Source organism: Cnephaeus nilssonii (assembly GCF_951640355.1).
Source record: "Cnephaeus nilssonii genome assembly, chromosome: X".
NCBI classification, from domain to species: Eukaryota; Metazoa; Chordata; class Mammalia; order Chiroptera; family Vespertilionidae; genus Cnephaeus; species Cnephaeus nilssonii.
The window spans coordinates 10,040,084-10,056,280 of NC_137071.1; the positions used below are offsets into that span (position 1 = coordinate 10,040,084).

At 39.9% G+C, this 16,197-nt stretch overlaps 1 protein-coding gene across 1 annotated transcript in view; it reads left to right on the forward strand.

The window, feature by feature from the left end:
• MBTPS2 (membrane bound transcription factor peptidase, site 2) overlaps positions 1–16,197 on the forward strand; it is a 50,786-nt gene that overhangs the window by 3,830 nt on the left and 30,759 nt on the right. Inside the window, exons 2-4 of the mRNA XM_079765153.1 lie at positions 4,453–4,601; positions 6,493–6,724; positions 15,223–15,326. Coding sequence (XP_079621279.1) covers positions 4,453–4,601; positions 6,493–6,724; positions 15,223–15,326 — 485 coding nt within the window. The remainder of the gene's footprint in view (positions 1–4,452; positions 4,602–6,492; positions 6,725–15,222; positions 15,327–16,197) is intronic.

Here is a 16,197-nt window from a genome sequence, read left to right on the forward strand (position 1 = left end):
CCAGGCAGATGCCCTTGACCAGAATCAAACCCGAGACCCTTCAGTCCGCGGGGCCAAAGCTCTAGCCACTAAGCCAAGCCGGCTAGGGCTGGGCTCATTTTTTTTATTGTGTTGTTTGTTTGTTTGTTTGGTGTTAAGTTGTATGAGTTCTGTATATATTTTGGATATTAACCCCATATCGGAGCAGCTGTTTGTAAATACTATCTCCCATTCAGTTGATTGCCTTTTTGTTTCTTTTGCTGTGCAGAAGATTTTTAGTTTTATATAGTCCCATTCATTTATTTTTGCCTTCACTTCCCTTGCCTTTGGCGGTCAAACTCATAAAATCTTCTCTAAGACCAAGGTTCATGAGTTTAGAACCTATGTTTTCTTCTATGTAATTTATTGTTTCAGATCTTATATTTAGGCCTTTGATCCATTTTGAATTAATTTTTGTACATGGGGATAAGCTGTAGTCTAGTTCTTTCTTTTGCATGTGGCTTTCGAATTTTCCCAGCACCATTTATTGAAGAGACTTTCTTTTCATTGTGTATTTTTGGCTCCTTTGAAATCAATTATTTGCCCATACACATGTGGTTTTATTTATGGGCTCGCAATTCTGTTCCATTGGTCTGTGTTTCTGTTTTTCTGCCAGTATCATGCTGTCTTGATTATCTTTGTCGTGAAGTATAATTTGAAGTCAGATTGTGTGGTACCTCCAGGTTCGTTCTTTTTGTTTTGTTGTGTTTTGCTATATTTTTATTGATTTCAGATAGGAAGGGAGAGAGATAGAAACATCAATGATGAGAGGGAATCATTGATTGGCTGCCTCCTGCACGCCCCATACTGGGGATCGAGCCCCACATGTGCCCTTGACCTTAATCAAACCTGGGACCCTTCAGTCCACAGGCCGAGGGCCAGGTTCGTTCTTTTATCTCAGGATTGCTTTCGCTATTTTGGGTCTTTTGTAGTTCCATACAAATCTGATTATTTTTTGTTTTATTTCTTTAAAAAATGACATTGGAATTTTGATGGGGATTACATTAAATCTATATATTGCTTTGGATAATGTGGTCATTTTAACTGCTGATTCTTCCAATCCGTGAACATGAAATATCTTTTCATTTTATCGTGTCTTTTTCAATCTTTAATAATGCATTGTAGCCCTAACCGTTTTGGATCAGTGGATAGAGCAGGCGTCCTCAAACTATGGCCCGCGGGCCACATACGGGTGTTTTTGCCGTTTTGTTTTTTTACTTCAAAATAAGGTATGTGCAGTGTGCATAGGAATTTGTTCATAGTTTTTTTTTTAAACTATAATCCGGCCCTCCAACGGTCTGAGGGACAGTGAACTGCCCCCGTTTAAAAAGTTTGAGGACCCCTGGGATAGAGCATCGGCCTGCAGACTGAAAGGTCCCAGGTTCGATTCCGGTCAAGGGCATGTACTTTGGTTGTGGGCACATCCCCAGTAGGGGGTGTGCAGGAGGCAGCTGATTGATGTTTCTCTCTCATCAGTGTTTCTAACTCTCTATCCTCTCCCTTTCTCTCTGTAAAAAAATCAATAAAATAAAAAAAAATAATAATGCATTGTAATTTTAAGTATATAGTTCCTTCACATCCTTTGTTGAATTTATTCCTAGGTATTTTATTCCTTCAGTTGCAATTGCAAAAGGAATCTTTTCTCATTTCTTTTTCTGAAATTTCATTGTTAGTATATAGGAATGCAGTGATTTTTGTACATTGATTTTGTATCCTGTAACGTTACTATATTTGTTTATTGTTTCTAATAGTTTTTTAAATATTTTTATTGATTTCAGAGAGGAAGGGAGAGGGAGAGAGAGAAACAGCAATGATGAGAGAGAATCATTGATTGGCTGCCTCCTGCACACCCCACACTGGGAATGGAGCCTGCAACTTGGGCATGTGCCCTGACTGGGAATCGAACTTTGACCTCTTGGTTCATAGGTTGATGCTCAACCACTGAGCCATGCTGCCCGGGCTGTAATAGTTTGTTTTTATTTTTTGTTTATTTTGAAGTTCTGTGTTGAATAAGAGTAGTGAGAGTGGACATCCTTGTCTTGTTCCTGATTTTAGAGGACAAGCTTTCAGTTTTTCACCATTGAGTATATTAGCAGAGGGTTTGTCATATACACTGAGTGGCCAGATTATGATGATCTCTGAACGCATAATAACCTGGCCACTCAGTGTACTTATGTATAAGGGAAAGCTTGCAAATCTTGATATGTCAAGGGACCAGGAGATAGTGGCCCCCAGCCTCTGGCTAGTAAGTCCTCTGCTTCTTTCTAACTACCCACAATGCAGTTCTTACACATGGAAAAACCTTATTTTAAAATCCCAACTCTGTGGTCAGTCTACACTGAGTGGCCAGATTATTATGCGTTCAGAGATCATCATAATCTGGCCACTCAGTGTATGGTCTTTATTATGTTGAGGTACTTTCTTTCCGTACTGATTTTATTGAGTGTTTTAGTCATAAATCGATGCTGTATCTTATCAAATGCTTTTCCTGCAGCTATTGATAAGATCATATGATTTTTATCCTTTGATTTGTTAGTGTGCTGTATTACATTGATTGATTTGCATATGTTGAACCATCCTTGTGCCCTGGAATGAACCCTACTTGATCATGATGTTTTGTTATTTTTATGTATTGTTGTCTTCAATTTGCTAGTATTTTATTTAGGATTTTTGCATCTGTATTCATCAGAGATGTTGGTTTGTAGTTTTCTATTTTTGTGTTATCCTTGCCAAGTTTTGATATCAGGGTTATGTTGGCCTCATAAAATGTGTTAGGAAGTATCGTCTCTTCTTCAATTTTTTTGAGGAGTTTGAGAAGGATAGGTATCAAATCTTTGAATGTTTGGTAGAATTCAAAACAAAGCCACCTGGTCCTGAACTATTATTTTTGGGGAGGTTTTTGATAATTGTTTCAATTTCCTCACTGTTGACTGATCTATTTAAGTTTCCTAATTCTTCATGATTCAGTCTAGGAAAGTTACATATTTGTAGGAATTTATCCATTTATTTATTCCCAGTGCTGTTCCCTGTAGCCATATGCTGTTCCCTGCAGCCATATGCTGCTGGCAGTGTAGCCACAGTGCATGGCAGCGGAGTGATGTTGGGGAACCCGGCCACCTCTTTTGTTGCTTTGCCCTCCTGTCAGTGCCAACCAGTGGACCTTTGCATTGTTCCGTGCCCCCTGACATCCCCCCCCCACACACACACACACACCACCCTCCCCCTCTCCACCGGACCCTGTGGCTTTGTTTCTCTGCCTGGAATGCCGATTGCCAGACAACCGAGGGCACACCTCTGTGCTTTGTCCCTGCCCAGGTCACTGGGCTCAGCTGCAGCTTGTACTGTCTGCACCTGCAGGAATGCTCATTAAATCTCTTTGCTTTTCTTGACGGAAGGGCGTGATGGCCACAACCTGCTTCCTTCCCTCTCCACACTGAGCCCCTTTGTGAGTTCCCAGCTGCAGGGCTGCGTCCGTGGCTAGCCTCAGCTTTTCCCCTTCTAGCCTTCCCAGTTTGCTCCCATTTGCCCACCTTTTAGATGTTTCAGCGTGCGGTTTCTCAGACATGTTTGTGCGTTGAGCAGGGAGTCCTTTGTTGAAATTGTTGAAACTTCAAGGGGAAAGACCGAAGGGATCTCTCATGCTACCATTCCTCTGATGTCACCCAGTACCGTGGTCGGCAAACTGCGGCTCGCGAGCCACATGCGGCTCTTTGGCCCCTTGAGTGTGGTTCTTCCACACAATACCACGGCCTGGGCGAGTCTATTTTGAAGAAGTGGCGTTAGAAGAAGTTTAAGTTTAAAAAATGTGGCTCTCAAAAGAAATTTCCATCGTTGTACTGTTGATATTTGGCTCTGTTGACTAATGAGTTTGCCGACCACTGACCCAGCACACTATTTTTTATATTGATTTGAGTTGAAAATGTATTTAAATTAATTACAACTTTTTAAATATTGCCTACAAGGAAATTTAAAATTATATAAATTGAATTGTGGCCGGCATTTGTGGCTCACATATTTCTATTTGGACCATGCTGTTCTCGGCAGAGGTCGGCAAACCTTTTCTGTAAAAGGGTCAGATACTAGTTTAGGCTTTGTGGGCCACACAGGGTGCTGCATATTCTTATTTGGTTGTTGTTGCTGTCTTTGTACAATCTCTTAAAGATAAAAACCACCCTTAGTTCATAGGCAGTGCAAAAACAGGCTGTAGGCCAGATTTGGCCCATGGGCTCTAGTTTGCCCGACCCTAACTTCAGCAGACCAGCTAATGTGAGGCCTTTCCTTTAACTGAGGACTGAACATAAAGCTTTAACATTATGGGCATTTGAGCAGTCAGTATCTTGCTTTCCTATAGAAAAGAGCAATTTTTTAATTTTCTTAAACATTATAAATTGTTCTTCAAAATTGAATGGCGTGGAACGTTTCTTTCTCTTTTAGTCATCTGTGTATTTTAAGCATTCTTATGAAGACTGGCTGGAAAACAATGGCTTGAGCATCTCCCCTTTTCACATAAGATGGCAAACGGCTGTTTTCAATCGTGCCTTTTATAGTTGGGGACGGCGGAAAGCAAGGATGCTTTACCAATGGTATGCTTCGTTTTCTTTTTCTTTTTTTGGTTTAAATTAGTCATTGTGATCATGAGAAATGCTTGTTAATGGAACTGTTTCCATCATATTCCAAACTCCTGAGTTTTAAAAATGTTGACAGTGTAGAAATTTTCTGGTTTTATATAAACTTATGAGATTGCATCATTGTGCTTTTGCATACATTAAAAATCAAGATTCTATATTTTTATTTAAAATCCTCACCCAGAGATGTGGTTTTATTGATTTTAGAGAGAGAGGAAGGGAGAGATTGAGAGAGAAAGAAAGAAAAACATCGATGTGAGAGAAAACTATCGATTGATTGTCTCATATATGCCCTAACCGGGGATTAAACCTGCAACCTATGTATGTGCCCCAACTGGGAATTGAACCCACAACCTTTTGGTGCCTGGGACACTGCTCCATGCAAGTGGGCCACCCAACCAGGGCAAAGTTCTATATCTTCATCTGGATGGTAGATACATGGGTGCACATATGTAAAAATTCAGTGAGCTGTACACTTTAGACTTGCTCACTTTATTCTGTACATTGTACACTAATAGAAAAGCAAAAAACCTATGGAGCCTTTTTCATCAGGAAGGTAATCCTGGAGAATTCTCTCCCCCATCATCACACATAGGAACGTGGGTCCTGGGAGTCATAGGATGCCCAAAAGTCTGCATGTTTTCCCTTATACTTTTTTTTGTGATATTCCTCCAGGAGGAGGATTTTAAAAACATTTAACAACCAGTAAGGCATATGCACAAACCACGTGGGAAAATGGCTAGCCAGATTGCAGTGTTGGGGTCCTGGAGCCCCCTTGCAATGCCAAGCATACTTCTTTAGTTAAAAAAAAAATTAAAAATCATGGAATATATAGCGTTTATGGTTAAAGGGTTTCCGATCATCTCTGGAATACCCTAGAGACAGACATGTTTTGTAATTGAGAGAATTTCTAATATGGGAGTTTGGGGGCCATTGTCTAAATTGCTTTTTGTTAAAAATTTAGCTCCAAATGGAGTAGTGCTAAATGTAAATAGATCATCGAAAAGCGGTAAATGCGCCAGCAAATCAAAGCCAAGAAAATAAAAAGCAGGAAGTAATAAAGAGCAGAAATCAGTGAAGTAAAAAGTGTATCATAGAGAAAATCAGTAAAACCAAAAATTGGTTCTTTGAAAAGATTAATAAAATTGATAAACTCCCTACCATGACTGATCAAGAAAAAAAGATCACACACGTAACTAAAGTTCAGAATTGAAAAATGGAACATTAGTACAGATCCTATAGACATTTTAAAAAATGAAACTATTTTGAACAATTCTATGCCTATAAATTTAACCATTTAGATGAAATAGATAAGTTCCTTGAAAAATACAACTTATCAAAAAGTTAGAAAATGTAATAGATATAAGGGTAACTTCTAATTATTAAAACAGCAAAAGGAAAAAAAAACTATCATTAAATTTTACCATGTTAGTATTTAAGCTCATCACAAAATATAGCTAAAATAAGATGCAAATAATAGAATCAGTAAATAAAAAAGAATGGATAAAAAAAATGGATGTCTATATAATGTCAAAAGAACTTTCATAGCTATATGAGAACAAGACCAAAACAATGCTATGTAAATGAGCAAAAGACAGGAAACAAAACTTTTTATTGGAAAGAATATTCAGCCGCTTCAGTTATGAGAGAAATGTAAGTTATTAGAACAGCTTAGATAGACTAGAGCCTGTGCTTCAATTACAGATCTGGAGTTCAGATAAGAAAAAAGAGATAGGGGTACTGGAATTTTTTACACATTTTGAAGCTATGAAATGTGCCTGGTCAATGAATTTTTTAGCCCATGAATTATGAAAAATTGTACACTTACGCAATTTTTTCCTCTTAACAGGTTCAATTTTGGAATGGTGTTTGGTGTCATTGCCATGTTTAGCTCTTTTTTTCTCCTGGGGAAAACGTTGATGCAGACTTTAGCACAAATGATGGCTGACTCTTCCACTTCTTATTCTTCCTCCTCTTCTTCCTCTTCTTCCTCCTCCTCTTCTTCTTCTTCCTCCTCTTCCTCCTCTTCTTCCTCTTCCTCCTCCTCCTCACTTCACAACGAACAAGTGCTTCAAGTTGTGGTAAGTGCCTTCTTTTTGCTTTAAGTAACTTTTGAAACATAGATATAAGATAATTTCTTTTGGATAGCATAACTCCTATCTGTAATATAAATATGAAAATAAAAGTTGCATGATTTCTCAAATTATCTCCCTAAACAAAAATATTAGTAAGAATATAGCAAAGAATTGCTGCAATATGTAGTAGCAGCGATAATAGAGGTAACAGAACAAATGGACCATCATTAAGACTGTCAACATTACACAGGTTTTGATTTAATATGTGTTGTCTTGAGGTGTTAAATGATTGTTACTATAAAAGAATAAGCATGGTGATTTAAGATCTCTATAATAATTCTCATTTTAAAGCACTTCTGTAAACCTATATACCTTATTAATTCCTGCTCTAGAGTTTGGAAGAGTGATTTTCCATTGGCTAACTTTTATTTCAAAAATTTTAATTTATAGTTTTCATTTCCATGAGTCAGATATGTTATGTTTTTAATGATATTCTTTTTTTAAAATATATATTTTATTGATTTTTTTACAGAGAGGAAGGGAGAGGGATAGAGAGTTAGAAACATCGATGAGAGAGAAACATCAATCAGCTGCCTCCTGCACACCCCCCACTGGGGATGTGCCCGCAACCAAGGTACATGCCCTTGACCGGAATCGAACCTGGGACCTTTCAGTCCGCAGGCCGACGCTCTATCCACTGAGCCAAACCGGTTAGGGTTTAATCATATTCTTATTAACGGAATAGACTGTTTAAGAGCTAGTGACAGATTTTTTTAAAACTCATCTCTTTGTGGCTTCTATAGGCTGGGTCACTATGGGAAAATTTAGAAGTCATTTATAGCGAATGATAAAGAATCTCTCCTACGCCCTAGCTGGTTTGGCTCAGTGGATAGTGCATCGACCTGTGGACTAAAGAGTCTCGGGTTTGATTCCGGTCAAGGGCACATGCCCGGGTTGCGGGCTCGGTCCCCAGTGGGGGGCGGGCAGGAGGCAACAGATCAATGATTCTCTCTCATCATTGATATTTCTGTCTCTCTCTCCCTCTCCCTTTTATTGATTTATTGAAATAAATAAAAATATATTTTTTTAAAAAAGAAACTCCCCTATGGTAATAGCTATTTCTTAGAGGTTAAAAGAAGTTAATTTTCCAGGTGAGGCCTTGGAAGAGATGACTTATTTCTTCAGCAAACATTTAATGTGTGTATTCTGCCTCTTGGTCCTGTGTTGAGTCCTGCTTATACAGGGAACAAAATCCATTCCTAGCAGTCATGGAGGTTTTAGTTTAGAGGGAGAGCTGCTATGCTTATGCTACAGTTGGACAGAGCAGAAGGTGCTATAGGAACAGAAAGAAGGCGTGCTGAGATGGGCCTGCCGCTGGGGAGAGAGTAGAGGAGTGCTTCAAGGGAAGGGTGAAGAGAATCCACATAGCCTGGGAAAGGAAGATGGCAATTGAGCATCTCAGTAACAGAGGAAACCAAATAACATGGAAAGGTGAAGGAAATAATAATAGTAATAATAAAACCTAGTGAATATGCAGTGCTTCCTGTGTGAGGTTTTTGTGCCCATTTTATTTTATTTTTATAACAATCTGGAGATACGTTTCACAGATGAGAAAACCAAGGCACAGAGATGTTAAGTCACCTGCCTATGGTCACAGCTAGTAAATTGGGGGGGGGGGCCCTCCATCACTCATCCACCACTGACCTCAGAGCCATCATACTCTACTCCCTTAAGAAAGACCAGTACTTCTATAAAGTAACTTTGACATGTCTAGGAGGTATATGGCGGAAGGTGTATGGTACAGGAGATAAGATGGGAGATATAGGTAGGGTCTGGGTTATGAAGGGCCATTCTAAGAAGTTTTGATTTTACCTATAGATAACAGGTCTATGCAAAATGAACCAAAGTAGGTGAGATGGGGAAACCATTTAAGAGGGCAGTTGGAATATTCATGTTAGAAGTGATAAAGATCTAAACTAAATTAGTGTTAAGTAGAATGAAGGGGGTAGATTTAAGGTATCTATTGGAGTGGAGTTCTCAGGCCTTGGCCATTAATTGAATGTGAGGCTAAAGAAGGGAGAGTTTAGGATAACTCTGGGGATATCCCCAATTAGTTATTGTTTGCCAAGAAGAGAATAGTAGAGAAAGAAGTAGATTTAGAGAAAATATAACCATTGTCCTTTCTGCCTGCTAGGATTAGAATGGCAAAATGTTATGCAAAGAAGAAATAATTTCTTCTTTTTGCTTCTCATTTTATTCATAGAGCTCAGAGTCATGCTTTGGAACAAGCAAGAAGTCAACTGCCCTCTGTAGTTCACTGTGCATATTTATGTATATGTTTAAGAATGTTATCTCCTGACTTTGATATGAGCTCTGGTAGCTTAGAGAACATACTTTCTGTTTACCTTATAATTCCGTACAGTCTGGTTCAGTATTAATTCCCCAAAACCTGGCACTCTGTTGTTGAGAGATCAGTATTCTGGTACATCTAATACCCTGTTTGATCACGGCCAAGACAGATGGGCAGTTGCGTACTATTGCTAGCAATTAAGACCTACCATCTGTTGGTATAATCACATGCTCAGATCCTTACCTTATCTCATTGTTATATCTATAAAATAATAAAGAGAAAGAACCAATGTCCTATTGCAGCAATTTTCAACCTTTTTCATCTCGTGGCACACACCAATGATTACTAAAATTCTGCGGCACACCAAAAAAATACTTTTTTTACAATTTGGCAAAAAAATAAGTATAATTTTGATTGATTTACCAAAATAATAATAATAATTACCTACCCTTTTGCTCCAAAGTAACTTTTAAAAAATCAGGTGCCTATACTTGTATATAAGTACTAGAGGCCCGGTGCACGAAATTCGTACATGGGGGGGAGGGTCCCCTCAGCCTAGCCTGCACCCTCTCCAATCCAGGACCCCTTGGGGGATGTCCAACTGCCCTCTCACAATCCTGGACTGCTAGCTCCTAATCGCTCACCTGCCTGCCTGCCTAGTTGCCCCTAACTGCCCCCCCCCACCAGCCTGATCGTCCCTAACTGCCCCCCCCTGCTGGTCAGGTCGCCCCCAACTGCCCCCCCCCCTGCTGGCCTGGTCGCTCCTAACTGCCCCCCCCCTCTGCCGACCTGGTCACCCCTTACTGCCCCCACCTGCCGGCCTGGTCACCCCTTACTGGCCCCCCCTGCCGACCTGGTTGCCCCTAATTGCCCCCCTCCTGCTGGCCTGGTCCCCCCCAACTGCCCCTCCCGCCAGCCTAGTCGCCCCTCACTGCCCCCCCACCAGACTAGTGGCCTCTTACTGCCCTCCACCAGCCTAAACACCCCACCCCTTTATTGAAATAATCAATCGTTAGGTCATCCCTCACTAACCCCCTGGCTGGCCTGGTCGCCCCATGCAGCCTGCTTGTTTAGTCGTTTGGTTGTTCCTCACTAACCCCCCTGCCGGCCTGGTCGCCCCATGCAGCCTGCTTGTTCAGTTGTTTGGTCGTCCCTCATTAACCTCCCTGCCGGCCTGCTCGCCCCATGCAGCCTGCTTGTTCAATCATTTGGTCGTCCCTCACTAACCCCCCTGCCTGCCTGGTCATAGGCAGCCATCTTGTAAGGGTATGAGGGTTAATTTGCATATTACCTCTTTATTATATAGGATTTCTGATGCCAAGAATTAACCAGTCAGACTCAACATTATTATGTCACATGACCAATAAGATGTAACCCAATTATATGACCTATTTATATGGTTCAGGGCAGAGCATTCACACCAGGCAGCTTTTGTTGTGTTGGCTGTTGTAATTTTTTTGTTGCTGTTAATCCTCACCTGAGGATATTTTTCCATTGATTTTTTAGAGAGAGTGGAAGGGAGGGGGAGAGACAGAGAGAAACATTGATGTGAGAGATACATTGATTGGTTGCCTGCCACATGCACCTCAACCAGGGCTGGGGATAGAGCCTGCAACTGAGGTACCTGCCTTTGACTGGAATCGAACCCGGGACCCTTCAGTCCGCAGGCCAACACTCAATCCACTGAGCCAAACTGGCTAGGGCGGCTGTTGTCATTTTTTTATTTGGCAATCTAAGAGAAGAGGTCAGTGCCCCTGATTAAATACTCAGGTATTGCATGTTTTAAAAATTCTTATAGCACACCAGTTGAAAACTGCTGTCCTATTATATTAGATCAAGCCTATTGATTTATTTGACATAAAGGCAAAGTAATCAGGATACTTTGTGATATAGTGAGAATGCTTGAGAATTAATCTTCAGTACATAAATTTAGAAAGGGGTCAGAGAAAAGGAAACTACTAATCTGAACAGAAAGATGCCTCACAACATGGGAATGAAGTTGGTATGTAGAAAAAGATCCACTGATGTTCTTGAAAAGAGGTGCTGAGTAGGGTCTGGGTAAAGAGGACTACATAATCAGCATCATAATTGGCCTAAATATAGAAAAAGTAGTATTAATCAAAAGTAGTATTTTCCCTAATATTATTTATTACTATGAAGAACTGGAAACAACCACAATATATAATACACAAATGGATAAATTATGGGATTGTCATTCAGTGAAATTTTATGTATATGTCAAAAATGATAATTATGAAAACTAAGGAAAAGACACTTGGAATTGCTAATGAATTTAGAAAGCTGTCCATGCAGCATGGTTTGAATCTCCTCTTCAGTTACTAAAGGAGACTTAAAAGTGAAAGTCCTCTGTTGTACACAAAAATAAACTAAAATTGAATGAATTAAAATTAAAACATGAAATCATAAAAGATCTTGAAAAGAAAAAAACAGGTTTCTGTTTATGTGAACACAGAATAAGGAAGACATAAGCATAAAACTAATGGCAGAAAACAGGAATATTGATAGATTTGATTACATAACATTTTTATATATAAAAAACTAAAGGCAAAGAAACTTGTAAATACATTTGTGATGTATTACAGAGGACTGATAATTAATATTCAAAGTTATCTTACAGATCAATAAGAAAAATATGAATACTCTAAAAGAAAAAAATAGGCAAGTCATGAATAGGCTACTCTCAAAAGACCTATCAGGGGTCAAAAGTAGGGGGAAAGTACAGCTTTAATAATGATCAAAGAAATATACATCAAAACAATGGAATGCTTTTTTTTTTTTTTTTAATCCTCACCCGCGGATATTTTTCCATTGATTTTTTTTAGGGAGAGTAGAAGAGAGGGAAAGACAGAGAGAAACATCGATGTGAGAGAAACACATTGAGTGGTTGCCTCCTGCACATGCCCCAACCAGGGCCCGGGCTGGGGAGGAGCCTGCAACCGAGGTATGTGCCCTTGACCGGAATCAAACCTGGGACCTTTTGGTCCGCAGGCCAACGCTCTATTCACTGAGCCAAACCGGCTAGGGCGGGATGCTTTGTATTTCTCTCAAATTGCCGATTTGAATAAAATGAGCTTGCCCAAGTTATGGAAGTGTCTGCTGTTAGCAGTTTGGTATGTATGAAAGTCCTTTAGATTTTGTGTAATAATAGCATTTGTTACCCTCTCTGTGAGGCATAATTTTAAACATTGGACAAGGATTATCTCATGTAATCCTTAAAATTACTCTCTTATGTAAATGTGGTTGTTTCCATTTTAATGATGAGGAAATTGAAGTGTTGGGGAAATAATCGAATTTTCTCCAGGTCACTTAGCAAATTAGTGATGGAGGCAGACTGTCTAACCCAGGGGATATTTCTCTGGAGCCTGAACCAACCATGCTTGTCTAATAATTTATCCCCCCAAAATATTTGGATATATGTGTCTAAGTATGTTTATTATAGTATTTATAAGAGCAGAAACTTAGCCCTAGCCAGTTTGGCTCAGTGGATAGAGAGCATCAGCCTGCAGACTGAATAGTCCTGGGTTCGATTCCCGTCAATGGCACGTACCTTGGTGCAGGTTCCCCAGCCCTCATCTGAGTGTGTGCAGTAGGCAACCAATCGATGTGTCTCTTTCACATCGATGTTTCTCTCTGTCTCTCCCTTTCCCTTCCACTTTCTCTAAAAATCATTGGAAAAATATCCTCTGGTGAGGATTAACAAAACAAAATAAAAGCAGAATCTTTTAAGACAATTAAATGCCCAACAATCTATTCCATAGAATAAAATGCAGCTGTTAAAAACATGTTGAATCAGAAAATACTCATGGGAAAATTTTTGTGGAACTACTAAATGAAAGGGTCAGATTTTAAAACCATCTATAATAATAAAAGCGTAATATGTAAGCTGGCCAAACAGCCGAACAGCAAAATGACTGTCCGGACAACCACCCTATGACACTTACTGGTCCCAGGCCAGCCAAGGCCAGTGCGATTCAATTGGTGGGGGGCCCCGCCATCGCCCCACAATTGCCCCGCAGAGGGAGGCCCAGGCCACTGGCCGGCGGGCGAGGCCTCCCTCTGCAGGGTGATCGATCATGGGGCTCCCGGACTGCGAGAGGGTGCAGGCTGGGCTGAGGGCCCCCCCCCCCCCCCGCCAGTGCTCAAATTTCGTGCACCAGGGCTCTAGTATTCATAATAAAAGCCCAATTTAAAAAAATATGTGTACACGAAAAGATAGAAAGACATGCATCAAAACATGGAGAATGGTTTTTGTGTTCTGGGAACAAGATTATAGGCTTCTCTTTATCTTTTGAGTTTTCAAGTTTTCCTGCTTTAGACATATTTTATAATTAATTTAAAACAATAATTAATAATAGAAAGGAGGAATTTCCTCCAGAAGGATACCTTCAGGGTCCCAACTCCTGGACTGTGAGAAATAGATGCTCAGTATAGTATTAATGCCTGGTGGGCCCCACTTAGCCTATTTTATAGAATCTCTCCTTAACAATTGACATAACTTGGGAGTGATTATTTATCTTAGGAGCAGATTCTTGGGTATCTAAAAAAATAATAATTTAGAGGGGGGTAAAGGAGGGGGAAAGGGGAAATATCTGTAATACTATCAACAATGAAAAGTATATTTAAAAAATAAAATAAGCCCTAACCGGTTTGGCTCAGTGGATAAAGCGTCGGCCTGCGGACTCAAGGGTCCAGTTCAATTCCTGTCAAGGGCATGTACCTTGGTTGCGGGCACATCCCCAGTAGGGAGTGTGCAGGAGGCAGCTGATTGATGTTTCTCTCTCATCAATGTTTCTAGTTCTCTCTCCCTTCCTCTCTGTAAAAAATCAATTAAAAATATATTTTTTAAAATAAAATAAATAATTTGTCATGCAGCCCTTAAATCGCAAACTTCCCTTGTGTATGCAATGCTGAATACCTATACAACATCTTAGGAGCACATGTTTGCAAGACAACTTTTTGTTGTTGTTAATCCTCACCTGAGAATATTTTTCCATTGAATTTTAGGGAGATTGGAAGAGAGAGGGAAAGTCAGAGAGAAACATCGATGTGAGAGAAACACATCGATTGTTTGCCTCCTGCAGGAGCCCCAACCAGGGCCCAGGCTGGGGAGGAGCCTGCAACCAAGGTTCATGCCCTTGACTGGAATTGAACCCAGGACCCTTTGGTCTGCAGGCCAACGCTCTAGTCCAGGCGTCCTCAAACTACGGCCCGCGGGCCACATGCGGGTGTTTTTGCCGTTTTCTTTTTTTACTTCAAAATAAGATATGTGCAGTGTGCATAGGAATTTGTTCATAGTTTTTTTTAAAACTATAGTCTGGCCCTCCAACGGTCTGAGGGATAGTGAATTGGCCCCCTGTTTAAAAAGTTTGAGGACCCCTGCTCTAGTCACTGAGCCAAGCCAGTTAGGGCACAAGACAACTCGTGATTCTTCACAGATCCTTAATATGTATGAATGTTCCAAATGCCATACCTTTTGCATTAAATTTCAATTTTAATACAATATTTATGTATCACTTTGCTCCTACCCATGTACTGCACAAACTGATGCAATCAAAGTAATGGAGGGTATAGTACTCCTACACCAACAAGGCGCTTTATTACACTACCTTTAATTAACAACTCTCATATAAGTTGAGAATACTAAAAGGAAATCCATTGATGGGGGTGGTGATATCCTTCCTATATTATTCACATAAGTACTTGGAACCCTGCAATAACAATATAGAGGAATAGAGGAAGAACTAGGAATTGTAACCAGAATTCCCAAATCAGGCTTCCAGCTGACTCCTTCAATGTCGCTTCACACTCCCTGGCCCCTGGCACTGTGCCAGGCTCTCTAATTCTTTCCCGTGGTGAAAACTACAGGAAGCTAAAATTTCAGCTTTTTAACCTGGTGTTTCCTGTTCTCTTTCAATTGGTATTTTGCTTAATTCAAAAGCTGCCTACTTCAAAAAAAAATGACTGGTGTTTTTACTTTTATTATGATAGAAATGAAAAAATGAACCATTGATATTCACATTATTTTTCGTTTATAGAACTATCAGCTTTGAAGTTTAAGCTTTAATACAAAGTGGACATCATGTTCTCTTGGTACCCAAGTGTGTGCTTATCCTTGTGTCTATGAAATTTATAGGTTCCTGGTATAAATTTACCCGTCAACCAACTGACCTATTTCTTCGCTGCAGTCCTCATTAGTGGTGTTGTACATGAAATTGGACACGGGATAGCAGCCATTAGGTAATGATATTTACCTTTTTATTCCTACTACATGCAAAGCAGCTTGCATTTAGGAGATTTTATTACTAAAATCTGCTACATTTGATATTTTTCTTTCTGTGCATGCTATCCAGTGTATATCTGTAATTATTATTTTGAGGTACCTCTCTTTTGCAGAGGAGATTTATATATTGATGAATATGCTCAGTTAACCATATGTATAGCTATAATCTGGGTCTTTCTGTCCGTTGCCCTCTACCAGCACGGTTATATCCTCATGGTGCTTCATGATTTTCATGTAATCCTGAAACCTAATCTTTCTATTCATCATTGGGTCAGGCTGATACCTTTGCATTGCCTTCTTAGTACTTTCTTTGGCTTACCAGTTGAAATACTTTCCTGCTTCAACTCATGGCCTCTGCTAACTAGAGCAAGAACATTTAAAGCTCTGGGTTTGTTAACAAATTTCATAGCCTATCGAAACACAGAAGAAGATAAGGGAGGATGAGAACTGGGACTTCCTTCAAGTATCATGCCCTCTTTTTGTTGTGACTACCCAAATGTATCATAATTATAGCTGACTGTTTTAAAGGCTCCTAAACCTATAAAATCACGATGGGCGAGAAGGTGAGTCACAACTCCCCTTCACTCCCACTGATAATTACTGCCATAAGGAGTACACATGCTAATGGGAATGTGTTTTATCCCTTCGGTGTATAGACCTGATTAAAGGTTTTTGATGAGAAGATTTGATCACTTCTTATTACTTTCCACTTGCTTATGAACAAGAGTCTATAGATTGGCAATAAACCCTCATCTTGACAGAGCACTTACTGCTACACAGATGTGCTGTGTAGTGGTTTAAGCGGGTGGCTGCCTTTTTTTAAAAATC